The following is a 26,335-nucleotide window of genomic DNA, read 5'->3' as shown; positions in this document are numbered from 1 at the left end:
TGCTCACCTCCTTCAGGTTTGGCTGGTTCATCGGACATCACTTTCCTGAGGGCTAGCTGGCTTTGATCTCTGCTGTCACTGGCTGGTGGAGGCAGATTGTCAGACTGAGTTCTTTGAATGGGAAGGACTCCTGCAATGCTGTGTCTGTGCTGCTTCTTTGCATTATTAGATTGACCGCTTTTATGTGCTGCTGTGGCAGTGTGAGTGAAATGGAAACCCAGAGTATGTATCCTCAGATGGAACCAGCTTAAATGTTAGTCATGCAAACAGAAGTGGGAGGTTTTCTTTTCCATATTTAAATATGTAAGCGTCTGAACACCAAAGAGACATCACATGCACAGCATCAAAGGGGGGGCAATTAAACTGGCTGTTTCTTTTTAACAACAACAACACAAAAGACTGAAGAAGACCGTGAATGTCTTGTTTCCTTCTTTCTGCATTATACCGAGTGATTTCATGGCACACTGGATCATCACGGGAATGACACAAGGATGCCACAGGTGGATTATACTAATTTCCCCACAACTAAACCCTCAACCAGCAATTCCAGGAGGGATGACTTGCACTCTGGAGAGCTAAGAAGGAGCTGCAGTTTGTCGAACCTCACTGCACCCACCCCAGCATAATGTAAACCCAGCATAGCAAATCAGATGGTTATTAATAATTACTTGCTTGGCTTACGAATACTTCAAGGATTTTGTCTTTAACAATCGTGTCAAAAAGTAGAACGGCCATTGCTTGCCGGTGAAAAACTGAGCCATGTTCTGTAAAGGTTGAAATTGTTTTATGGGGTTCTTAAAGGTTTTTGGGTTCTTGATTGCTTTCTAATTCAAACAATGTGGTTTTTCTCAGTAAAAAACGGGGTACTGGAAGCAAAATACCTGAACTCTGAATTATTGGTTGAGGTGTTTAGATACACTAAAGCAATGACACACAACAGAATTCCCCCACATGGTGCACTGTGCACTATGGAATGGACAGAGATGCAGAGAAACAGCCAGCTTTACAGCAGTCTGTGTAAATAAAAGAGGAGAGCTAAAGAGGGAGAATATATTACGTTTATATATATTGACACACAGACAAATGGAGGTATGTTGACTCAGTGTGCTGAGAACAGAAAGAAAAGCCTAGCAAGGAAAGGACAGCTGGGGAGGGGAAGCAACAGATGAATATTAAGCTGCCATGCTGAGGAATTTTATTTGCATCTTTTACTTGGTTGAAGGCGGAGCTGTTGGACAGCTGCTTCAGCAGCGGCAATGGCTGCCCCAGCATCTTCAAGGTGAGTTTGAGTGACGCTGGTTTTGCTTTGGCTGCGGGATGGTCCGTGGGAGCGCAGGTGTCCTTCAGAGGATGATTTGGAGCTTCCAGGACTGCTGTGGGACTTCTCAATGGTGGACACTGGCATGTCTGATGGGCAAGGGGAAATACAGTGATTACCTAATAGGAATAGTCCTGTTATTGATATCTCTGGCTGCGTTCAGATGGGCAGTTTCCTCCATTGCTGTTCCTTTACAGATTTAAAGCACATAATCAGGCAGCAACATCTGTCTGTCATGCCCCAGTCATCTGAGTCCCATCCCCCCCCTTTGCTGCGTGTTTCTTTGACACTTGAGAAAGTTTGGTCCTGTTAGTCTGAGCTGGTTCCAAAACAAATTTTCTGTTGTCTGATTGCTCTGTTGCGCACACAAGCCATCAGGCAGGTCTGACTGGTCTCTTGCTTTCCAGCCACCATTTTTTTTTACTAGCTAGTGAGGTGTGCATAACTACATATACGCACCTCCCCCCCCCCGGGTCTGCTCAAAACTTTGCTTTCTTTTTAAAAGCTCTCAAAGAAAGACAGCTTTTTTTCTGTCCTTTGGGGAAGGGGTAAATTGAAAAGATTAGAGGGAGGATGTCAGTGGACTCCATATCTCAGCAGTTTCAGCAAGCACTTTTGCACTTGCTCAGAGGGCAGACTTTTTAAAAACATGGCTGGCAGCCCATGAACTACATATCCCAACAGGCTGATCAGTGCTTGTGGGCATGCTCCGAGGATAAACTCCCTGCCTGCTGCCATCTGATCATGTAAAAGCACTTTGAAGAGTGCTAAAAGGAGTGAGTCTGATCAGGACAAAATAACCTGGCTCAATTAGAGGTGGGGCAACAGCGGATTGAACTGCCCGTCTGAATGCAGCCTCTGCTTCACAGGCACAAAAGAATTGCAGCTGGAGCTGATTCTGAAAAGCTTTGGTGACTAAAGAACTCTTCAGATGAAACTCTTCGCTTAGAAAATCATTCTTATGGTGAGGGCCTTTTACAGCGCCAGATGCTTGCTGCTGAGCCTTAGCATGGACTAAAAGAGGGAGGGAGGAGGGGGTGTTTTCATCAGGAAGCCTTCATATGCATACACATAGAAAAATTACTTACCTTTGGATGGATCAGGAAAAATCCCATGGCTTCTGCTCTTGATGACAGATGGTTTTGGTGACTGCTGGCTGCTTTGTCCAGAATGGGATTTGCCATGGTCGATGCCTTCACTTTGCTCCTTCAGTAGATACCACCGAGGAGTATTATCTAGTTGAGAGGTGCTAGATAGCTCAATTAATACCTGCACAGTGACACAGACAGTAAGTTATTTAATACATTCCAGAATAGATCTTTGTGACTGATGTGCATGCAGCTCAAGGCTTTCTTCAGTCAAAACAAAGCAGCATGCCAAGTAGGCTACAAAAATACATCTAGCATGTAAGACAGACAACATTCCAGAAAAAAAAAATAGGCTACTAAGAAACATTTTCCATATGGTCCTTGGAGAGTTTGTTTATTAAGCTAAGCCACAGAGCTCTCTGTTGTTGTTCAGTCGCACAGTCGAGTCCGACTCTTCCCAACCCCATGGACCACTTTATACCAGGCCAGCCACGTAGCTAATAACGTTTTGGTGGTGGGGGGCAATGTTTTGCTTGTGGGGCCTGCCATTATATGTCTGTGTGGAACTGTCACGCCATGTTCATACTTCTAAATAACAAATAATAAATAAATAATAAATGCATCTTAAAAATGGCCAGAGTGATACAGCTTTTAAAAATGTATATTGAATACTGAAGTATAAGGAAGGTAGAATCAGTGGAAATATACCCCACCCATTCTTACAGAAATCAAGCTGCTTAGTGCCATATTAGCTTTCCAATTCCAGCTGGAGATGCCCAGAGCTGAAATAAGAACCAGGACAGGCCCCACCACACTGAAAACAGAAGGAAGGGGTAACAACAAACCCCAGCCAGCCAGCCTGCCCGGCCCCACGGAAGATGACCAGGCTCAGCAGAGGAGACTTCCTCCGAGACTGCTGAGCTGCTGAGTTGCTGAAGGCGGAGCTGCCGGGGTCTGATCATCCAATGGAGGAAGAGAAGGAGAAGGAGGAGCTATGGCCCGGGGCTGTGCAGGAGGACAAGCAGAAGGCTTAGATCCTCATGCTCTGCTGCTGCTGCAGTTTGCCTGGAGTTGGAGGAAGTGGTGGGGTGGCTGGCTTAAACTTGTATTTGGCGGGCTCTTTGCTTAGAGCCTGCCCACTATTCCAAATAAGGCAGCCAATGCTGAGCCTGAGGTCGGTCGGGGCGGGAACTGGCTCCACTCCTATATCTGTTTTCCCCAAGAAGTTCTGCTGCTCCTCTCCCAAGTCAGCCAGCAGAGTGCCAACAAGACGATCAATCAGTGGGTGAGGGGGCCAGGGGAAGGGAGGGGGAGCTGAGGATCGGGGGAGGGCCTGCAAAAACCACAGAGGGGGCGGGCCCCATGGGCCCCTTGAGAGCTACAGGCCTGCACCAGGCCCTCCTGTCTTCCATCGTCCTCTGGAGTTTGCTCTCTACAGGGAATCAAAAGCCAGGTCTGAGGAAATCTCAGCTTTGGGGGGACACAGGAGGAGGGGAAGGGACACAGCAGACAGGCAATAAGGAGATGCATATCTGTCTTACAGGGGGGAATGGGGGATGCAGCAAGAAGGGGGAAATGGGCATAAATCCCTCCCATGTTCTTGGGTAAGCCTTTGCTCCATTCACAGAGCTTGTTCCATGTGTACAAGAGCATTTGCTGTAGCCCCTCATGCTGTTCCTGAGGATCTGCCAGGTGCAGCTTTTCCAGGGGTGCAGGGGAAAATACTGGAAAACGAAAGATGGCAAAGATCCCTGGCACAAATTCACTCAATTTATGGAAAGATTCAATAAAACTCATTACCTTGCACCACAGAAGCATATTATCCCTCAAGAATAATGGAATTGCATATGTCAATGAAAAATATACTCTGGGAATGTACTCTGCATTAACTACACTGTGTGGTGAGGGAAAGCAGTGAAGCAGAAAAATGGAACACTCACCTCACCAAGCAAGTCATTGGAGGAGAATCTGTCATAGTCCCAGACTGTAACTTCTAAGGTTTTCTTCTTCAGCTACAATTAAAAAAAAAAAGCTTGAAGCTGGTAAGTTTTAAATGCCATAACCTTTGTAAGATTAGGTTTTGCTAGATATTGGAAATGGAACATACCTCCAAATAAAGAGGAGTAATTGGGAAAACTGAAGGAATGTGTACAGTTGAATAAACTACCCTTTATACTGTATAGTAAAAAGTTAGATAAATTACAGAAAGTTTGATAAATGGAATTTGATAAATTCTGGCTAGCATGGTGAATGAACTTAATAATATCTATATGACATGTATATAGAACTGAAGATGAATTTGTAACGCTTTGTATCAAATTTTTCTTTTACTGAATACATTTTTTAAAATTAAAAATGCAATATAAATGTTGGAGGTTCTTTCTCAAGGAGAAGACATACCTACGTTCTAGGCCTGTTAAGCCTTGCAGTCTTCCTCCCCTTTGTGTCAGAAGTTCGGGTGGTCAAGGGCAGGCAAATAGGGGTGAAGCTGGGGATGGGGGTGAAGTTATAGAAGTTTCTGATGCTTCATTAAATCAGGGGAAATTAAGGTTATTCCATTCTGTAATGAGGGCCTATAAGGAAAGGGGATGTGAGAGTCATGGATGTTTCCCAGGCACGTGATTCTACCAGCCCTCTAATCTTTTGGACAGCATGTCTCCAGTCTGTGTCAGCAAGGGGGTTCAGGAAGAAAAGCTGGAAAGGTAGGCAGAGTCTTAGTAGTATGAGATATTGTTACTGGAAATGCATTATCTTGAGCTTCACATGATCTGGGAGCAACACTTTGGTTACATCTGGTACAGAATAGAATAGTCACAGACCTGCTCTGTGGAGATGTTTTTATAAATGACTGTCTGGTTCCATTCAGGATTCAAGGTTTTCTGTACGTATTTAGTTCTCCTCTTGTTCTCAACACTGTATTAGGACAAAGCAAGAAAGATGCTTAGTGATTTTTACTCACCTCCTCTTTCAACACAGAAACAATGGCAAAAAAACAAATAAAACCTAGAATTCAGCTCAATTTAGGGCTTTTTCACATTCTCATTTTCGACACTTGTATGTTCCTGTTGCTTTGGGGTTCCCCCCCCCGTTCTGTATGTGTTTTGCTCCCTCTACTGGTTGATTCAACATTCCATCATTTTATGTCTGGCATATCTCCCTGCAGATTTAAACTGCAGGTTTCTATGGCGGACATGACAAGATGTAATATTGAATCAACCATTAGAAGGAGCAAAACATGTGCATAACAGAATCCCCCCCCCCAAAAAAAAAATAAAGCAACAGGAATACACAAATGAGGATAATTAGAATGTGGAAGAGCCCACAATGATAGTAGATTCGCTCGTGTTTCTGATAATGATTTGCCTGCAACTCTACCAGTTCATTCGGTGAAAATGTAACTCGGTCTACTAAGAAACTTTTCAGCCTCAGCCTGTGATTAACAAAACAAATACCCTTGTTATATTTAAAAATTACTCCTGTTGCTTTTCAGAGGTAGCTCTCATTATAAGAATAAATGGAGATTGACTGATTTTCTTGGAAAGCTTCCTTCCACCCATCAAGCAGAAAGGGAGTTAGGGTTGCCAAATCCACTTACCCCTCGGAGCAGGGGAGCCTCGTCGGTGTCCGGGAGAGCCTTTTGGGTGCGTGCGCGGCAGGACGTCACCAGAAGTGACGTGCGACGTTGCTGACGTTGGGGGCGTGATGGAGCTCGTCGGGGGAAAAACCATATGGCTCAGCCACGCCCCCAACGCCAGCAACGTCAGCCTCTGGTAACGCAGCTTCAGAGGCGGGGTTCCCCCCGGGCCCCGATTCCGCCGGGGTGGAAATCGGGGCTCCGAAGCGGGGGATTCCCTGCCCCCCGGGCCCATTTGGCAACCCTAAAGGGAGTTAATCATTGTATTTTTATTTGCTAATCTTTAATCATCAGAAAAATATCCCTTGAAAACATTAAAAGGAAGTTCTGATAAAAGAAATATCCTGCTAATAACAGAAACATTAATTTAAGATTGAACCTTTCCTTCTGCCTATGGCAAAAACAAACCTGGAAGCCCAGTAAAAGCTGCTTTTTCTATAAGGTATCTCAGGTCTTTTACTGAATTATCTAATTTTTAATACATTGTTTCCTGGACCCTGACATGATGACAAAATGCAATTCATAGTTAGGATTCCTTTGCCTCTACATGCAGTTGATGATAGACCACACATCACATTCCAACTTTACTGGTTCTAATGGGAGACCACAAAAGGACGTTTTAATGGCTTGTATCCAACCACTCTAAACAACAAAGCTCAAAGTTCTCCTCCAGCCTAAAAAGTATTTTTTCCAATTTAAGTAAATCTTCCTCTGGCAGAATAGCCACTTAATGTTGGAGGAAGGCTTCATGCTTAAATTGCTGAGCGGAGCGGAAGGATACTTGCCAATAAAATTAAAATAAGGTAAGAAAATTCCAACAGCTGATGACATTTTCTGAACCCAAAGAGCTTAAAAGGGTTATTTCTCCACTGTGGAACAGCTTCTTCAGTTTTGCCATATTGTTACAAGTCATTTTTTAACAGACAGTGCTTTTAAACAAGCCAGTGAGGAGAGGGCTGCAGTGAGAACCCCTGGGCCAGCTATAAGACCTGCAGGGAGTGATGACCTTCTGTCTTTTAACAGGCAATGCTTTTAAACTAGCCAGCTTGCCAAATGGCAAGAACTGAGGCTCTTGGCCTTGGGCTCCTAGCCTGTGGGACTACAGCAATGGGAACACCACCAGGGACAGAACATAGACCGTTTGATGTTGGGGTCCAGTTGCCCCTGTCCTTTCCAAGTGGGTTAGCCAGCACACCATCACAAAGAGGAAGAGTGGTGGATAAAGGTTGGAGGACTTAATACTGGATGAGGAGGCCAACCAATTCTCCAAGGAGCCTCCCTCCAATTTTAAGTGGCTCCTTCATTGGACAAAGAGCTACTTAAGTTGCAGGAAGGCCCCTTAGGGACTAGGAATAAACCCCAGTCACTAAGGTGCCACTAGACTCCTGTTTATTTTTGCTGCAATGCTCTGAAATTACAGATAACAATTTTTCATGGCCTTCAAGTGCAAGAACTCTTCTTGCTTTTGAAAATATAAACCCTCCAGGTAGGTAAATAATCAACTGCAACGAGAATTAATGGACGAGATCTGCATATACTGGGCAATGCTTGTATCATTAAAAGAGAGCCAGACTTAGAGCTGCTGTTCCATTTCCACCTAAATCAAAGCCCAAAGCAATTTTGTGGGTTCTTCCTCCTGAAAAAAATCTGAGAAATCTCCAGGGAACCCAAATGAAGCTTTGTAAGATTAGTAACATTTCTTAGGGAAAGTTTACACTGAAATTTTCTTAAAGAGAAATTTGAAGAAAATGTGGAGGAAATCTCTTCCTCAGGCATGAAAGAAAAAAAGAAAGAAAGAGAGAGAAAGAGAGAGAGAGAGAGGGGGGGGGAGAAAGAAAGAGAGAGAGAGAGAGAGAGAGAGAGAGAGAGAAAGAAAGAAAGAAAGAAAGAAAGAAAGAAAGAAAGAAAGAAAAAAAGAAAGAAAGAAAGAAAGAAAGATTGGTGGTATGTCAAAGGAAGCCATACTATCCTTAGGACCAGTGCACTCTTAAATCATCTTTTATCTACCACTTTTTCAATTACAAATTAATGAATTCAATAAAATGTTAATTAATAAAAATTTCAATAAAATAAATATGGAAGAAGTTCCCAGTGCATTGCTGTTCCACATAACAGAAAAAGACCACTGTATGGAGCCCTTGAAATAACAAATAGCCTATTTAATTCATTTTTTCACCATTTTGAAAGACTGTCTCCTAAGAAGTAAGCATGACAGCTCTTTGCCAAGTTGGGATTTTTCAGTGGCATGAGCCAATGAACAACAAATTCATCATCGAGGGAAATGTTTATTAGTTGTTTCATCAGTCAGTGCAACTCACGCACAGGATATTAGCTATTTCATACACAGAAACATCAGAAAGGAAATTAAAGGATAACCACTCTACCTTGCATTCTGGACAACCATTACTTGACTGCAAGAACCCAGAGAATGCATTGAATATTGATGGGGAAAGACAGGAGGCAGCAGAAGAGAAATCGGATAAAGAAGAGAGTAAAACAATTTGTGCAATCATGGTTTTTGTACCAGAATTACGAAAAATAGAAAGATTAAGTGGCCTAGGCAATTGGACATGCAGAAACCTTTAAAACTAATTAGCAATTAGTAAGTCAACTCAGAGAATACAGTAGCACCTTTGACTGTTTCTCCAGTTTAACTATGCTTTCCCGTGGAAACTAAATATAGGAAATAAAGAAGTAAGATATTATTTTACCAGTTGTTCATTCAGTAGCCAACATTCCAGTTGAACTAAAATTTGTGGTTTATCACATCACTCTTTTCCAACGTCACTTACATCTACACATTTATTACTAAACTTGTTTACAAGGAGTCTACTGTTATTTCTGAAGAAAGGTAACACATGATTTCATTCTAAAGTTTCTGGCTCAATACATCCAGTTCTGCAAGATCAAGCTACTTGCAGTAGACAATCCTGATCTAGATGCCAAAAAATGGACACTGTGACCGAAAATCAGTTTGATTCCCAGGAGGAATCAATGGCATGATTTACCACTGATTTGTTTATTGATTGTACATAATTTTGAATTATTTATAAGGGCACAATTTTTGGTCAGAAGAAGACACATTGTCGAAATGGCAGCACCAATCTGGAGACCACCATCCCGCCTTTTCACTTCTATTCTATTGTATTAATTCTTGTAATCATCACATTCAGAAATTAATGTTTTGTATAACATCTTTAGATAAATAATGGTGAATGCTTCTTCATCACAGTTGTATGATTCATACATTGTATGAAGAAAAGCTGGGACTGCAGAATTTGGGTCAAAAGGAAAGCAATGAGTAGGTGACTATGGTTACCTCTCACTAACCTGCTTTTAATGTTTGCCTACAGCAGACACATCATGGCCTAAAGGTCAAGTAACTATGACAAAAATACTGTGAAGCTTGAAAATGTTAAATAAATCCTGTGTGCTGCATCTTTCTTCTAGCAAATTGTAATCAAATCCAACTACTTTCAGTGAGAGACTGGTAACTCTCTACTACTTACCCTCTTCCAGGCAGAAGATAGACCTTGACAAATGGGTCAGAATAGCCATTGTTGTCCCGGGGAGCAAGATTTCTTGCTTGAAGCACATGAATGATCAGATTACCAAGATGCTTGTCATAGTTGATTTGAAGCTAAGGAAACATGAATTAAGGTTAGCGATTCATTTTATCCAAATAAATGCTGCTAATAAAACTAAATACCATTTCCTGACTTAATAACATAGATTGAAAATAATTCATAATTTATCATAATTTATCATGCTACGAGGTACTAGTTTCCGAACAATGCGGGGCAAGGGCGGGCATCTGATCGCGTCCTGTCTTAGTCCTGTCACAAACCGGTTACTTTTTTTTTCAGTCTGCACAGGATGCGCACAAATGATCATGCACATGCGCACCTTCTGGTGAAAAAATATATATTCCCGATTGCCATGGAAGCGGCACCTAGCGATTGCTGGTGTGATTGCGCCGCACCGCTTCTTTGCTGCGCTGCAGGATAGTCATGTGATCAGCACCTCCCCCCCTAACCACGGGACCTCGACGGGAAGTCTGATCGGGCAGCCACGCGTTATTTTGCTCCGGGGCAAACACCCACGCTTCCCCCACGCATTTTCTGACCGGTGTGACCGGGGCCATTGATGCCTGCTCTGTACATACATTTATATAAAAATATATGTTAATACCAGATTGCTACCTGAATTTCTCCGGTAACTGGATGCGAACTGGACTTTGTAGCTTCAGCAGGCTGCTAAATTATATTCAAAAAAGCATAATCAGTATCAAATATGTTTCCTTCATTTTTATAATTGTAAATACTATTACTGACCACTGACTTTTCCTACCAAGATTGTGACAGTTCTTGCTGCCATTTCGGTGCAAAAAGAAGTTAAGGCTACTGACCCTTGGTGTTGATGCTGCAACCATTTAAAGCCACCATGAACATTTGCAAAAACTAGACAAGAAACACAATTTCCAGATTTGTAATCTGACACTTTATCTCAAAATTAAAGTCCTGTCAATATAGCAACATCTCAAGATTTTTTAAAATCATGGCACGTGTCAGCCGCAAAATGTAAAAACCACAGAACCTCAGCTACTGAATACTGTGATATTGTTTGGTTTAACTCTGTTCTGCATATCCCCAGTTTTGGAAGTGGTAGAAAGAGCTGTAAGGGTTGTGGGATTGTATTGTCTTAATACAGAGCCTTTTGCTAGCACTGACAACCCTCACAGGTACCCCGCATCTGGATACAGACACTGAAGTGGCCCCTCCCCCCAGCCAACCGGGGATGCAAGGACAATGTACCACGTGTGTAAGCAAGGGACGGGGATCCCTCTTACTAGGACAGTTCCACTTACCACCCAGCAATATCTGGATCTTGTGCACCGGCTGAATATCTTCAACTCCCCCTCAACACCAACTGCTAGTGCCACTCATGGGACAGGGGCCCTATTTTCCATGATGCTCTGCTTGCAGAGAGGCTGCTACTGGGGTACAGAAATGGCAACAGGGAACATGACAGCAGCTGATCCACCCTAATGCTGGCCATACACCTGTGTTCCCATCTTGCCTTATAAGCTCACAGCAGCAGAGATCCAAACAGCAGCATGATCCAACCACAAACTCCTCCAGGGCACGGGTGAGCTTTACCCCCCTTACAACCACACTGCTTGAACAGGTGCATCCCACAAAGTGGGAGCTTCCAAAGGAGGATGAGGAAACTAAAAGGGAACCAGTGTGATGGTTAAGAGTGGCAGACTCTAATCTGGAGAACTGGGTTTTATTCCCCATTCCTCCACGTGAAGCCTGCAGGGGACCTTGGGCCAGTTCTCGCAGAACTCTCTAAGCCCCACCTACCTCATAAGTAGGGTTGCCAGGTCCCAACAATGCACAAGCAGTGGTGGGTGGGATAGAACTTTCCAGGAGTGTCGTGAGGTGCCTATGTTACCAGGAAGTGATGTAGGCACGTTAGGGATGTTGGGTGGTGATGCTCTGGTTTTTGGACAAAACTCTATGGTAGAATTAGCAAAAAATCATAGAGTTTTGCCCCAAAACCAGAGCGTCACTGCTCAACACCCCCAATGTGCCTGCATCACTTGTGGGTTACATATGCACATCGTGGTTATTTCCAGCTTCTCGGAGGTAAGAGGGGGTAATGGGGGGGAGCACCCAAAAGTGAGAGACCCCCCCCCCCGGCCAAGGGGGTCTGGCATCCCTACTCACAAGGTGCCTGTTGTGGGGAGAGGAAAGGAAGGCAATTGTAAGCTGCTTTGATACTCCATAAGATAGAGAAAAGCAGGGTACAAACCAACTCTTCTTCCAAACAGAGCACCCAGCTATGGCCACACCTTCATGCTACACTCATCACCATGTACCCAAGGCCCATATTCAAATGCTGTGTCTTACTGCTGCTGAACTTTAGCATTACTGATGCCTAGCCAATAAACATAGTGAGGGCCACAAGCACAGATGGCTTTAGAAGTGTCATGGAGGAGAGGTCCATTAATGTCTACTAGGCAAGATGACCAAAGCGAACCTCAACATCCAGAGGAAATTGAAGTCTGAATACCAGGGGACAATATCAAAGGAAGCCTTGGTGTCTATGCTCTGTTTCTTGGCCCTAGAGGATTGGCCACAGGATGGTGAACTACATGGATCACTGATCTGATCCTTCTTCCAAGAGTCTTGATTTCCTGGATCTCCCTATCATCCCAGAGCCCTGTGAAGCTGGAGGTAAAGAGAGAGTCTATTTGTATCAAACCAGGAAATCATGATGAGGCCTACATGCAAAACTCCTCCCACTGACACACCTCCCTACCCTATGCCCCACCTCAATAATATCAGGCACTACTTTAAGGGCTACATAAAGCAAAGGTGAAAGAAAGGCCCTAGTCATACTCACCTCCCACAACCTTCCCCTCCATGCCCATCTCACCAACATAGCCTCCCTGCCTACAAGGCAGGACGCCTCATAGTCTTATCCCACAGAGAGCATAATTGGTGGTAGTCAGAGGGTCCATTCCAGGAGTTTCTTTAATAGCTTGGAGTTATCCTAAACTGGAATTCTTAGGATAACTCTAAAGCCATCAATATATGAAACTTCCTTGGTCTACCAAGGTCAGCATCGTCTGCTCTGACTGGCAGCAGTTTTTCAGGGTCTCAGGTAGATGTTGATAAGCTACTATCTGACCCTTTTAACAGGAAATGCCAAGAACCAAACCTGGGAACCTCCGCATGCAAACAGAAATTCTACCACAGACACACAGCTTTTATCACAAAGAGACCGATTGATATGACTAGCTGGAAAGCTTGGGATAAGTCATTATATATGTCTGGTATCAAAACAGAAGTTTACTACCAGAACAGGAGGATTACCAGATGCCGATGACATCTATAGAACAACTGGACATATTGTATGACGTTGGTATATAATTTTATATTTTTCCTGCTACCGACCCTTCTTGGTAATTTTAATATTTTGTTGACCCCATTTTGTATGTTATTTATTCTCTTGTAAATAAGCATCAGTTATGTAATATATCCTGAACTCCGATCCTATGTTGAGTGTTGTAAGATTTTCTGCTTTAAACTATGTATAGAATACGATTACACATATTATTGGGGAAGTATACTAGTTGTGGTTGTGAGATTTTAGCATTTGTATCTTTGTTCTTTTTGCAGACATCGCAACACCAAAGCAGTTTTGCAAGAGTTGCCATGATGATTTTTCATCACTCTGATGGGGACCCATGGAATTGCTGTGGTTAAGCCGCCACATACTGGTAACGGAACAAGGTATTAAAACAGAAACAAGTCTGAATTAAAGCTGCACAAAGTGACTACTGCAGCAGAGATCAGCAGGCTTTACATGTTCCACAAACAGTCCTTTGAATCCAACATGAGATAATCCTTATTTATTTGAAATTAATCAATAATTGCAAGCCTCTGCAGGGGCAACTCAAGGAATTTACCGCCCCAAATGACTTTCTGCTGTCCTGCCCCACTGGGTTAGACAGTCTCCAGAGGCAGCATCTCTGCAGCCCACCTTGGAACTAGGCTATGCCAAGATGGGTGTGAGGCACACACACTTCCTTCCACTCTACCCCTGCTCATTTGGCATCCAAAGCAGCTGCTTAAGTGTCACATTGGCCCTGGAGGCCCTAATGAAACATGAAAATGTCTTCTGGGTTGGAGTGACAGCCCATTTGCAATGCTAAGGGATTCTAAAGCGCAAAAGAAAGCAAAAGAACCCAACCAGATGCAAAGCGCCAATGTTTCCCTGAAGCATTTAAGAGGCCAACTTATCTATAATGGAGCTTAACAGTAACCCATAGCAAAGCTTTCCCAGTCCACTAATGGGAATGTGCAGACATGCATACAGTTTATACTAATATGTGTATATTATCCATACTTCTCATTCTCAGTTGGAAAAAACACCCTGTACCTTGCCGCTGTGCCGTTTCTTGCTGACTGAAGGAGAACCAGGCTGGCCAGGGCTGGGAACAGAACTGGAAGTGGCTGATGTAGTGCCAGAGTGAGCACAGGAGCCCTTGTCCATGGCTGAGGAGACAACCAAAGGAGCCTGCTGTAGGGAGACCTTTTGCAGCTCTGCAGCTAATTGCTTAGGATCAACTCCTGGAGACTTTGTTTTTTCCACTGCAGGTAGAAGGGTATTTTATGTTGAATTCTGCATATATTTTTTTAGTTCTGCAATTCTCATGTCAAAAATAACAATTACTAATACATTCACAACAAAAGGAGCTTGAATTCATGTATTTCATGGCTCTTCCTGATTTTGCAAGAGACATAATGATGACCAACAGTAAACGGACACTTTCTTAAATTAAATGTTATAATTTCTCTATACTAAACATAAATGCTTGACTGACTTTGGCAGTTCTGCTCTGTGCACTCCAATAATTATTTGTTTGTTTGGAATTTGCTTGGCCAGGTATGGTAACAAAATGTACTGAAGACGGCTTCCTAGGAACAAGCCTGCATGGTTAACAAACAAAGTAATGGAAGCTGTAAAAGGTAAGAAAGATTCCTTTAAGTGGTAGAAAGCTAGTCTCAATGAGGTTGATAAAAAGGAACACAGGCTGTGGCCAATGCTCCCTCTAAGCTGTAGAGTCTTGTGAGGAAAAATTCTACTTTGTGAGCTACTGGCATTAAAGTTGTGAGCAAGTGATTTGGCTACTGCATAAATTAGTTTGCTCTGGAACCATCCTTCCTGAGCCAAGACAAAAATATGTGAGCTGGAGGCTAAAAAACTGTGAGCTAGCTCACACTAACTCAGCTTACAGGGAACACTAGCTGTGGCAAATAAAATGCAAGTCTGTGATCAGGCAGGCGAAAAGGGAATATGAGGAGCATATAGCAAAAAACATAAAGACCAACAATAAAACTTTCTTCAAATACATTAGAAGCAGGAAACCAGCCACGGAGGCAGTGGGGCCCTTGGATGACCAAGGGGTAAAAGGAGTACTGAAGGATGATAGGGAAATGGCTGAGAAGCTAAATGCATTTTTTGCCTCTGTCTTCACTGTGGAAGATGAGAAGTGCTTGACCACTCCAGAACCACTGCTTTCGGGAGGGGTGTTGAAAGACCTGAGTCAGATTGAGGTGATGAGACAGGAGGTCCTACGACTGATAGACAACTTAAAAACTGATAAATCACCAGGCCCGGATGGCATACATCCGAGAATTCTGAAAGAACTCAAATGTGAACTTGTGGATCTCCTGACAAAAATATGCCATCTTTCCTTAAAATCTGCCTCCATTCCTGAGGACTGGAAGGTAGCTAATGTCACTCTCATCTTTAAAAAGTGTTCCAGAGGAAATCCAGGAAATTACAGGCCAGTCAGTCTGAAGTCGGAAACTGGTGGAAACTGGTGGAAACTGTTATTAAGGAAAGAATTAGTAGGCACATTGATGAACAAAAACTATTGAGGCAGACTCAGCATGGGTTCTGTAAGGGAAGATCTTGTCTCACTAACCTGTTAGTGTTTCTTGAAGGGGTGAACAAGGGGGACCCAATAGACGTTGTTCACCTTATTAAGAATTATTTACAAATTAGTTACTTTAGCAAAAAACATAGTGGACATAGTGTATCTAGATTTTATGAAAGAGCGTGATGAAGTCTGACACGATACCCTTGTGAACAAGATGGTTAAAGCTGAAACAGACAACACTACATATAGGCAGATTAATAGTTGACTGAACAACTGTATCCAATGACTGTGACTTTGTGGACACCTGGAGTTCCTCAGGGTTCTGTCCTAGGCTTGTGTTGTTCAACATTTTTATTAATATTTTAGATGAAAGCATAGAGGGAATGCTTATCAAATGTACAGATGACAGCTGGGTAGTGGATAGCGAACACCACAGAAGACAAGAGACAGGACCCTGGCTGGAACATTCGTTCAAGACCAACATAGTGAATTTCAACAGGGATAAATTAAGATAGGAGAAAAAAAAGTATGAGTATAGGATGAGGGAATCCTGGCTTGGCTGTATCCATGTGAAAAAGGTTTAATCAATGGGGTTAAAAAGATATAGCACTGCTGAGGATCGCACTGTCAACTGATCACAGGCTGAGCATGAGTCAGTGACATGATCCAGCTGCCAATAGAGCTAAAGCAATCTTGGGCCAAATTAACAGAAGTATACCATGCTGACCACATGAAGAAATAGTTCCATTCTACTCTCATCAGGCCTTATCCGGAGAATTGGTTCTAGTGCTGTACACCACATTTTAGGAAGTATGGCGACAGGGAGAACAACCAGGATGGTGAGACAAAACCAAGCCCTATAAGGAAAGGTTGAAAGAGCTGGGCATGTTTAGAGGGGAGAATTCAAGGCAAAGGAGACACATGAATGGTATTTTATGAAGGACTGTCATGTAGAAGATATCCCCTCTTGCTTTAGAGGGCAGGACTAGAACTAATGGGGGGATTGCAAAGAAATAGATTTTGACTAAATATTAGGAAACATTTCCCAACAGTGGGAGCTGGTCAACAATGGAAAAGGAGGTTGACTTTAAACCTCAGGAGGTTGACTTAAACAAAAGATGGATGAGATCCTGCTGGACTAGGTTCTGGGAGACTCAGATTTGAATTCCCACTCTGCTATGGAAACTTGCTGGGTGTCCTTGGGCTAGTCACACCCTCTCAAACTAACATACCTTACAGGACTGATGTAAAGATAACATGGGGGAAAGGAAAATGGTGTTGTAAGATCCTTTAAGTCCCCATTGGGGAGAAAAGAGGGATATAAATAGATGACTGAATGAATGAATGTATGCCCATCCGCTGGGGACGTTGTAGTTGCATATTTCTGCATTGAGAAAGTGGTTGGACCAGATGATCTAAAAGGTCCTCTCCAATTCTATGACTTAATAAATTTAATAAGATTTATAGAACTAAAATTTTATCTAGCTTTGAATTTTACAAATTGCAGCAGGGACAAACTCAACTAGCTAGATAACAATCTGTCACATTTCAAAATATGGCTGATACTTCTAGCATAGTACAAGTAACTACTTGTCACACTGTTGTTTCATCAGCATCAGCAACATTTCAACCAAAGTTCCCATCCAAGAAGATGAAATGGGAGATTTACTTTGGACGCTTCTAGAAAAAGGACAACTGAATAAGTAATGCAGACCATCTTCAAGTACCCTCTCCCTGCAAAGGGATATGTGTAAGGGGAACTTCCTGTACCTATGTCCAGTAAATGCAGCAAGTCATTTCCTAAAGGAATCAAAATGTGTGTATTAATGGGGTTTGGGGCTCAAGCAATTTCACTTACCTGTTTTTCCAGGGTCAAGCAATTCCAGATGTTGGGGATTCTCAGCATCTGACAGCATATTGAGATCCCTAAAGGAAGCAACAAAAACCTGAGACAAAAGGAGCTCTTCTTGTATACCCCCATTGTATAATTAGAATAGATAAATGAGACATGAGATATGGCAGTACACAGCTCCCAAGCATAACCCCATTGAGGCTGAAACTACACATCTGAAAGTTGAAGAGCTGAAAAAATGGCCCCTTTAAGGTGAAATTTTCAAGGGGCTCAATGCAGGTTACATATATTTCACACATTTAGAATTGCAATTTCCATGCATTGTTTATCTTTATAAAATACTTTCACCCACGTACTGCTTCCCCCCCTACTCTAACCATAGCTGAAGGTGTTGATGATGGAACAGTGAGCAAATGACACACAAATTTGTTTTGAGAAATTTCTAAAGGTTGGAGATTTCGGAACCCCATATCGGAGCTCCATACAGAAGTTGGAGCAGTAACTTCATTTTGTACAATTCTATAATTGGAAGAATCAAGCAGCCTCCTCTCCTCCTATAAAATCTAAGACGACCAAGGACAGCTTTTTTTGAGGTTATGCTTAGCATAGTTAATATGAGTTGTCCAAGAGCCTGACTGATGAAACATCACCCCTAAATATTTAAAGCTAGAAACTTGTTCTAATGGTTTCTCATCCATTGGCAATTTATAATGATGTGGTCTTAGGGTTGCCAAGTCAAAATGTCTTACCGGCGGGGGAGCCTCACCGGGCTCTGGGAGCCGTTCTTTGATGTATCAGGCTTGGCGCGACGTCGATGTTGAAGGCGTGGCCCCGGTTGTCGGAAGGAAAACCATAGAGTTTTCCCTCCGACGATCGGGGCCATGCCCCCAACTGTGCTTTGAGGGGTGGAGTTCCCCCCGGGGCCTGATTCCGCGGTGGCGGAAATCGGGCCTCCAAAGTGGGGGTTTGCCTGCCCTCCGCCCCCACTTGGCAGCCCTATGTGGTCTTCTAGCAAAAACCATAATCTTGGTTTAATTGTAATTAACATGAAGTAGATTATTTTTACAGTAAGAGCTGAACTGCCTCAGCAGCCTTCTGAGACAATTTGAGTGTGGGAAATTAGTAGTGTGTCATCTGCAGAGAGTAGGAAACGGTTTCCCCACCTACTTTGACTGGAAAGAAATGAGGACCCGATAGAAAATCTACTACATCATTTATGTATAGATTAAAAAGCAGTGGAGCCAAAATGCAGCCTTGGCGGACCCCTTTTGTGGTTTTAACTGGGTCGGACAATTAGCCATGGGCACCTAGTCTGATCTTTAAACTGGTGTCCATATAATGGACTTTTATATCCTCTAGCAACCTATGATCTATATTCATATTACTTAGTTTTCTCCATAAATGATATCTTGAGATGGAATCAAATGCAGCTTTGGGATCAATAAATGCCACGTATAATTGCCTAGATGAAGCATTTGGGTATTTATTAATAAGATGTGCCAGTAGGAGACAATGATCCAAGGTGGAATGACCCTGCCTAAATCCAATTTGCTGTGGTATTAACAAATTATTTTCAGTTACCCACATCTCCAGCTTTGATAGGAGATTTCTTTATAACTACCTTGTGTTCCATCTTCACAACAGTCCTCTGCATTATTTTGGAAACTGTTAACCTGTGTTTCAACTGCTTGCTGAAAATTGCTAAGGGAAACAAGGGACTGCACTTCAAAATGGAACTTGATAAATCCCATCTGTAAAATCTGGTAAGGCCCAGCCCCAAGGAGAAGATTCCAATATAGGGTTGCCAAGTCCATCTTCCACCCCCAGCAGGGGACTTTGGGGGCGTTCCTGGAGGGGGCGGGGCATCCCCGATGTGATGACGTCACATTGGGGACGTCCGCCGCCCCCCTGCCCGTGCGCCAGATCTCCAGAAACAGCAGTTCCCTGCACTTAAAGGAGCCGGCGTTTCCCTTTTAAATGCAGGAGCCAGCGTTTCCCCTTTAAGAGCAGCCACGTTTCCCTTTTAAGAACACGAAGCTGGCATTTCCCTGCAAGCTTGTGGAGATAAGGCTTGGGAGGAAACATGGGTTCCACACACTTACAGGGAGAGAGATGGGTGGCTGTGGGTGTTGGGGGTGGGGCTTCTGGCCGGCGGCGGGTAGAACTCCCCCCAAAACGGGGGACCCCTGGCAAACTGGGGGGGGGGGTTTGGCAACCCTATTCCAATATCACGTTTGCTTGAAAGTAAGCCAGACTCAGCAACCCTTCCCCATCTGTTTATACTAAATTGCCAGACATTTCTGCTTCTTGGAGTTAGCTAATTACTTCCTGTAAATTTGTGGTGCCCAACAATGGGAGGGGCAGGAAAGAAGAGGCTTAAAGTATACCTTTTTCCTTTGCCACAAATATGATCATTTTAAAAATGAAACTCTCCATAAACACACAATCAAAAATATTCGGAACAATGTAAAAACAAGCAAGTTGCAACCAAGTGAAATGCAGTAACTGAAACCTCCCCTATCCGCATCCATTCCCAAGAAGGGAATTCATTCAGGTACACCAGGGCTCCGTGAGCAGACAGTATATAATTACTTAAGCAGCACAGAGGATATGGGGCTGCTTTGAAATAGCAGAAGTGACAGTGGAGGAGCAAATGGTTTTCCATGGGAAATTTGTGATGCAATATTGGGGTGTGATACTTGCTGAGAATCTTCCTACCATGACCACCACCACATTTGCTCAGGCCCACAAGCGCTGTGAGGCTGGGGTGGGAATCAAAAGGGCCAACAACCGTTGCTCAGTAAATCGGCTATAACTTGGATAGGAACTGTTAGACAGCAATCATTCATAGCTCAATGTAATTTTATGCTCTTTAATATTTATACAAGGTGTAAATTGATTAAAAACAGTTAAGGTGCTGCTACAAACTCCATTAAAGCATGATTGTATACATATGGAGATGCCCACCATACAGTCCAAAATCCCACCTCTGAGGCCAATTAAACCCTACAACACTGTATGCATGAGATCTGCTGGAGTATCTGCAGATACGCTGACACCCAGTGGTGCTGGAATCAGGATGGTGAAGGTCTGTCACTGTCATAGGAATGGTGTGGGGACTGGTGGAACAAGGTCAATCAGTGTCTGAAGATTCTTCAGGTCTGGACATCCCTGGATGAAGGGTTGCCAACTCTGGGTTATGGAATCCCTGGAGATTTGGGGGTGGATCCTAGGGAGGGTGGGGTTCGGGGAGAGGAGGGAGCTCAGCAGGGATGTGGTGCCAGACAGTCCACCCTCTGAAGCTGCCGTTTCCTCCAGGGCAACTGATCTCTGTAGTCCGGAGATCCACTGTACTTCCAGGAGGATTCCACGCCCATCTGGAAGTTAGCGACCCTACTGGACACCATCATGAACGTTACGCCAGCAAGAACCCTGGTGTAGCTTTAACATTCCCCACCGAATATTATTACTGTGATTATAAAAATGTCGTACTGTATGTAAAGCTTTATTAATTTGTATTCAATATCTTTAGCAAATAATATAGATAAGAATCCCATGGTACACAGACAGAATAAAATACAAGCCTCCTCCCCCAGTCTTGGCACAGCTTAGGATACGAACTACATTTGCAGCAGTCAAAGCTCTCCAAAGCACTATAAAAACCACAGCCAGGACACCGAAGGTTCAACTGACAGGGAATGCAGGAGGGAGGTTTATTTGTCAGGCCTTTTGCTGCACAGATAACACATGAGAGCCAGCCTGGTACAGTAGTTAAAGTGTCTGACTAGGATCTCGGAAACCCAGTTAAATCCCCACTCTGCCATGGAAGCTTGCTGAGTGACCGTGGGCCAGTCAAACACCCTCAGCCTACCTTACCTCATGTATGTGGTGAATGTATGTGGTGATCTTACTGCTGCAGTTAAGTATGAAACATTTACATAAATTAAAATATTTTGAACTATAATGTAGTGGAACACAAAGATAGTTTTTCTTGCAGGTGCTAAATGTACTCTAAACTACTGAACAAGTGTATTCTGAACATGTTAGCACCTTACACAGATGTTGATATTGGGGTATTTTGCATGTTTCAAAAATATGGCATCCCAAAACATCACATTTACAAGAAAATCCCACAATTAAATATTCTGGACGAACTGATCACAAGAGGGTAAATCAACCTAGCCAAACCCATCACTGAATGTATTCACTCAAAAGAGACAATGGGTGTGGGAATTCCTGAACAAATTTCAAATATTTCCAAAATGTTCTGCTGTCAGTTACTGCTGCATTTCACCTAATTTTGGCACCCCACACCACGTTTTGGAAGGAGTTTTTAAGCTTCAAAATGAGGCCATAATGACTATTGTACTCTTCCTATATCTACTTCTATGGCCAAAAGAACAAGTTTATGTGAAATATGATCTTCTACAAATTTTTAGAAGGATGTGATTCTGTTCCCACAGATGGAATTATTTTGTAATTTTGGCTCTGTGTGTGTGTGTATACCAACACCTATAATAACTTAAAAAAAAATTCAACAAACTCCATTACTATCACCTTGTGAGCGATTTAGCAGAAAATGGCTGACCTCGGTACCCTCCCTGTTATCTGCAGGTCACATGGTCAGAGTACAATATGGTCCAGTCCTTTCAACTTGTTTGCATCTTTTTGTTGGGATATACATACTGTTCCCATACCTAAGTATATAATTAAAAATAGCTGCATAAATGTGTATAAAAACCTAATAGGTTTGTAAGTTTTTTGCATGTGCCACTGTAACTATTTTTTAAATCAATTCTCACTTTATAAACCTTAAAGAGCATAAAATTACTGCCCCCAAACCCTGGCAACATGCACATTTCAATTCTTGTGGAAAAGATTTTCAAGAAAACTTTCCCTCAATACTATACCACCAATTTTCCACAGAACTTTAATTTCTTACCACTTGCTTCTCTAGTATAGTAAGGAAGTTTTTAAGGGGGGATAGATTTTGCAGTCATTCAACAAACAGATGGTTGATGCTCCAATTCTATTTTAAGTAGAAAATATATCACCACAGTCAAGATCCAAAAAAGACAGGAAGCAGCATAACAATGGAATGCAACAGATTGAATGCAACATCATCTAGATGGTTCTTAAAAGAAGAGGGAACAAATCACGACAACTAAGGATTACATGGTTAGCACAGAAGTAGCACCATTGGGATTTTGTTTTTTAGCCACAAAAAACAATTTGATCCCCCAAAGGCAAGTCATTAGGAACAACATGGAGGTCACAATCCAGACCCATTAAGCCCCGCAGGTGCTTTGCAATTGTCTTCAGCAGAATGTGGATTGTGTTTGAAGACAACTCTACCGCCCACATTTGTCTGTTGTAAAGAACAAAAAATCCTCCTCTAAAACTTGCACCAAGTTTTGTTATCTACAAAAGCTAAAATCTAAAAAACCCATCAAAATTCCTCTTTGACAAGTGTGAATAAAAAGCCATGACAAGCCAAAAAAAAATAATGAAAACAGAAAGATGGGGGGAAACTCACAGTCTTACACATATTTCTGCTTCCCCGTTCTGTTGACTGATGATACTCTGGACTTCTTCATATGTCTTGGCAGTCAAGGGAATGCCATTCCATTCCAGCACCTGCATTCCTAGGGAGGCAGACCAGAACATGGTGAAAATGTTATGCAACTTCCTTGATTTTGTCTAAGGTCTTTATTTTTGTATTTTAATGTATTTATGCTTTTATGTAAGCCGCCCTGAGCCCGCTTGCGGGGAGGGCGGGGTATAAGTTTGACAAATAAATAAATAAAATAAATAACATACGTTAAAGTAGAAGATTTGAAAAGAGATTTGGAATAGTTTCAAAGACTTTTCACTGCACTCACAGCACCAACATGCCAACTTAACTCTATACATGGTCAAACAGGTAACCTGTGATGCATTTCCACTTACCAATCTGAGCAGAAGGTGAAGGGGCATAAGGATCATAGGGGAATGGAGCAATGTTTGGATGAAGGAGATCTTTGGCACAAAGCTACAAAGGGAAGTGCCGGGGGGGAGGGGTGGCGGAGAGATGAAGGCTTCAACCAAGCTTGCACACCTGGCAGAAGCCTGTGGAGCAGCTCTTGGGGCCCTTGCTTATATAATTCCAACATGGCTCCTTCTATATTCATGGGAGCATTGAAACAAATACCCATCTCCACAGCCAGAAGTGATACAGTGAAGTGTGGGGTATACATCCAATCTCCTCCTCCTCCTCCTTCCAGGAAAAGCCTTTACCATCTGTTTCTGCTGAAGGAATGGGCATGACTGCAAAGTCCCCACAGGTAGCCAATTTGCAGCATGGGTGCTGCAAAGATAGGTTTGTAGGCCTCCTGCCCTATGACTGAGGGCCCTGAGGCAACCTTTGCCCTGTTTGGTTATCCAGAGATGGCAAAAGTGCGATGGAGAGACATTTTCTAAAACAAGCCTTGCCTGAGCCCTTCTTAACTGAACTATGGGGAAAAAAGTCACAATTTTGAAGCAGAATCCTTCCATACATATATCTAGAAACATTTCCATTTCTAGAACCATGACCTGTATCCTACCATACATCAAAAGTTTGAAGCTTTCCTGCCCACAAAAGAGCCTGAGAGCCAAAGTAGACATTACCTTGTAATATTTTTTTCACGTTTTCAAGTATTCCCTGCAGCCACAGAGAACTGTGGGGAACTGCTTCTAAAAAAAGCAGAGGCCAAATGGGCTAGGAGTGGTGCTGCAGGGAAAGGAAGGCCTCCTGCCCCCCCCCCAGCAGTTTACTTGTACGAAAGCTGTGCTGGGAGGAGTTATTTTGCCAATTTTCTGCATCACATGCAGATATTCTACATTGCAGGAGGAACTGCTTTATATGGAGGAAGGTTCTTTAAGCTGGAAGAAGTCTTCAAAAGTTACTAAACAGAGTGCCACTCTTTTCTTGGTTCATAAGGAGGCAAATGAAGCAACAAACAGCTATGCTTCTGTACAAGCAAAGGCTACACACAGAGAAAGTTTTTATAGGGCAACTTACCTAGGGCCAAAATCTATCATGCTGTGTGTGTGCGTGTGCATGCACGCACGCACGTGCATGCAACTCCCAGTCATGTGCCTGTAGTTGTACAGGATACCTTTATTTGTTTGTTTAGCTTTCCAGAATACAGTGTTTTAAAAATATAGATCACTATGCAAAATCAAACTTCACTTTCACAGCAAGAAATTCCTTGATCTGATTTTACTTACACAGAGAAAACGAATTGCTTAACTGGTCATATATATATATTGAGAAGCTGTGCAGATGATAAATGAGGAAACAAAAAAGAATTAAAAGTATGGTGTTAAATTCACAATAAGAAAAATAACAACACCGAAATTCCGTGAGGAAGACTGAAAGAATACAAACTTGTGTGCTGCAAAATATTAGAATGCAAAATGTAGTCACAGGTTCCAAGAGGATGCTTTACAAGGTCATCTAGAATAATGGTCGGACCCAATAATGCTCTATGTGAGCAGACTTTGCGTCCAAGAACATGTCCCCAACTCCTCTATAGCACACAGAGCTTCCATGAATGACATGTATTATGCATGTCAGTTAAGAAGTTCCAAGAGAGGTTATAATCATCTACTAAAACCTGAATATACCAACTGTAAAACCAACCATTAAAATACCGGCTTACAACGTTTGAAAACCCTATCTTCCCTGCCCCAACAGACAACAAGATTGTATTACAGATCAAAGAATCCTTGGCTTGAGCTGATTCAGAAAGGGAACCTTCAGGGAAGAAAGTGTGAGAATCTCTGTTGTGAGGTGAGATATAAAAAAGTAACAAGTGTTCTTAGAGCTGCGGTCTCAGTGGAAGCTTCCAGGTTCAATCCCTCACAGTATCTCCAGTTAAATGGATCAGTTCATACATGATGTGAAAGAGCACCACCTGAGTCCCTGGAGGGCCACTCCCAGTCAAAGGACACATGACTGACCTTGGTGAACTCAATAGTCTGAGTCAGCATAAAGCTATTTATTTATTGTCTTTACGGCTTCGGCAAACAGAGTCATAAATAGTAAACCCTCATCCCACAATAAACCTCATTCCACAGGAAAACATGGAAGAATGTAAAGGTTGCTACTGCAAAAGTTGTCATGTGATTTGACAGCAGCTGCTAGACATTTTGCCACACAGAGGGTAGTTTGTTTGTCTTCATCTCTAAGTAACGGGGATGATTTTGCTCCTGGAGAGAGGAAATCCTGATTAAATAAAAGGGGCTGAAACTCAGAGCTGAAAATTTCAGACAATCACACAAAATATGATCCACAGAGTCAATTTTACTGCTGCCGCAATTACAGAGTCGATCTGAGTACGAAATCCCATTAAATCTTCCTAACATCACGGCTGAAGGTAGGGAATTCAGGCACGCTAGCATGAACACCCTTCTATACTTTGGAAGAATTATCTCAAATAAGTAGTCTGGCATTGTTATTGGAGGCTGAATGCCTACTGAAAAGGTTGAGCACACTCTGTGGGCTCTAATCAACGTACTCTCGTAGTCAAAGTCTCTCAAACATCTTCTAATGAGCTCTTACAGTTCTTGTCTACTTGTAACTTACGTCATGGGTGATTCCCAGACATAATAGTTTATGCTCCAGTAATCTTTCCCAATCACTTGTGCGATGGTCCAGCTTGACTAGTCCAAGGAGGTTTGATTTTAGAATCCTAGTCTTCAAATTGAATGTTCTTCCCCAGCCATTTGCTTCATAAGACATCTCTCTAACTTTGGCTCTCAGGGCTATTCCAGACACACACTGAGGTGTTCCCAGAATATTGTGTAGGAATCTTAATAGAGGTCTGTTGATACTGCCTGTTACTGCACTAATCCAGACCCCGGCAGCACATAGCATCTGCCCAGCAACTTTAGCGTTGAATACGTTGACTGCTGCAGGAACATATGTGTTCATGTGTTTCTCTGTAATCTAAGGTTG

The 26,335-nt window shown here is 42.7% G+C and overlaps 1 protein-coding gene across 1 annotated transcript in view; it reads right to left on the bottom strand.

Annotated features, from left to right (window-relative positions):
• PCLO (piccolo presynaptic cytomatrix protein) overlaps positions 1 to 26,335 on the bottom strand; it is a 271,526-nt gene that overhangs the window by 50,325 nt on the left and 194,866 nt on the right. The window contains 11 exon segments of the mRNA XM_015422970.1: positions 8 to 190; positions 1,213 to 1,407; positions 2,407 to 2,587; positions 4,347 to 4,418; positions 5,226 to 5,319; positions 8,425 to 8,451; positions 9,550 to 9,680; positions 10,243 to 10,293; positions 13,994 to 14,205; positions 17,359 to 17,426; positions 22,889 to 22,997. Coding sequence (XP_015278456.1) covers positions 8 to 190; positions 1,213 to 1,407; positions 2,407 to 2,587; positions 4,347 to 4,418; positions 5,226 to 5,319; positions 8,425 to 8,451; positions 9,550 to 9,680; positions 10,243 to 10,293; positions 13,994 to 14,205; positions 17,359 to 17,426; positions 22,889 to 22,997 — 1,323 coding nt within the window.

Source organism: Gekko japonicus, unplaced genomic scaffold (genome assembly GCF_001447785.1).
Source record: "Gekko japonicus isolate JY-2015 unplaced genomic scaffold, Gekko_japonicus_V1.1 scaffold145, whole genome shotgun sequence".
NCBI lineage: Eukaryota > Metazoa > Chordata > Lepidosauria > Squamata > Gekkonidae > Gekko > Gekko japonicus.
Note: the sequence above shows the minus strand (reverse complement) of the source record. Positions and strands in the feature narration are given on the sequence as shown.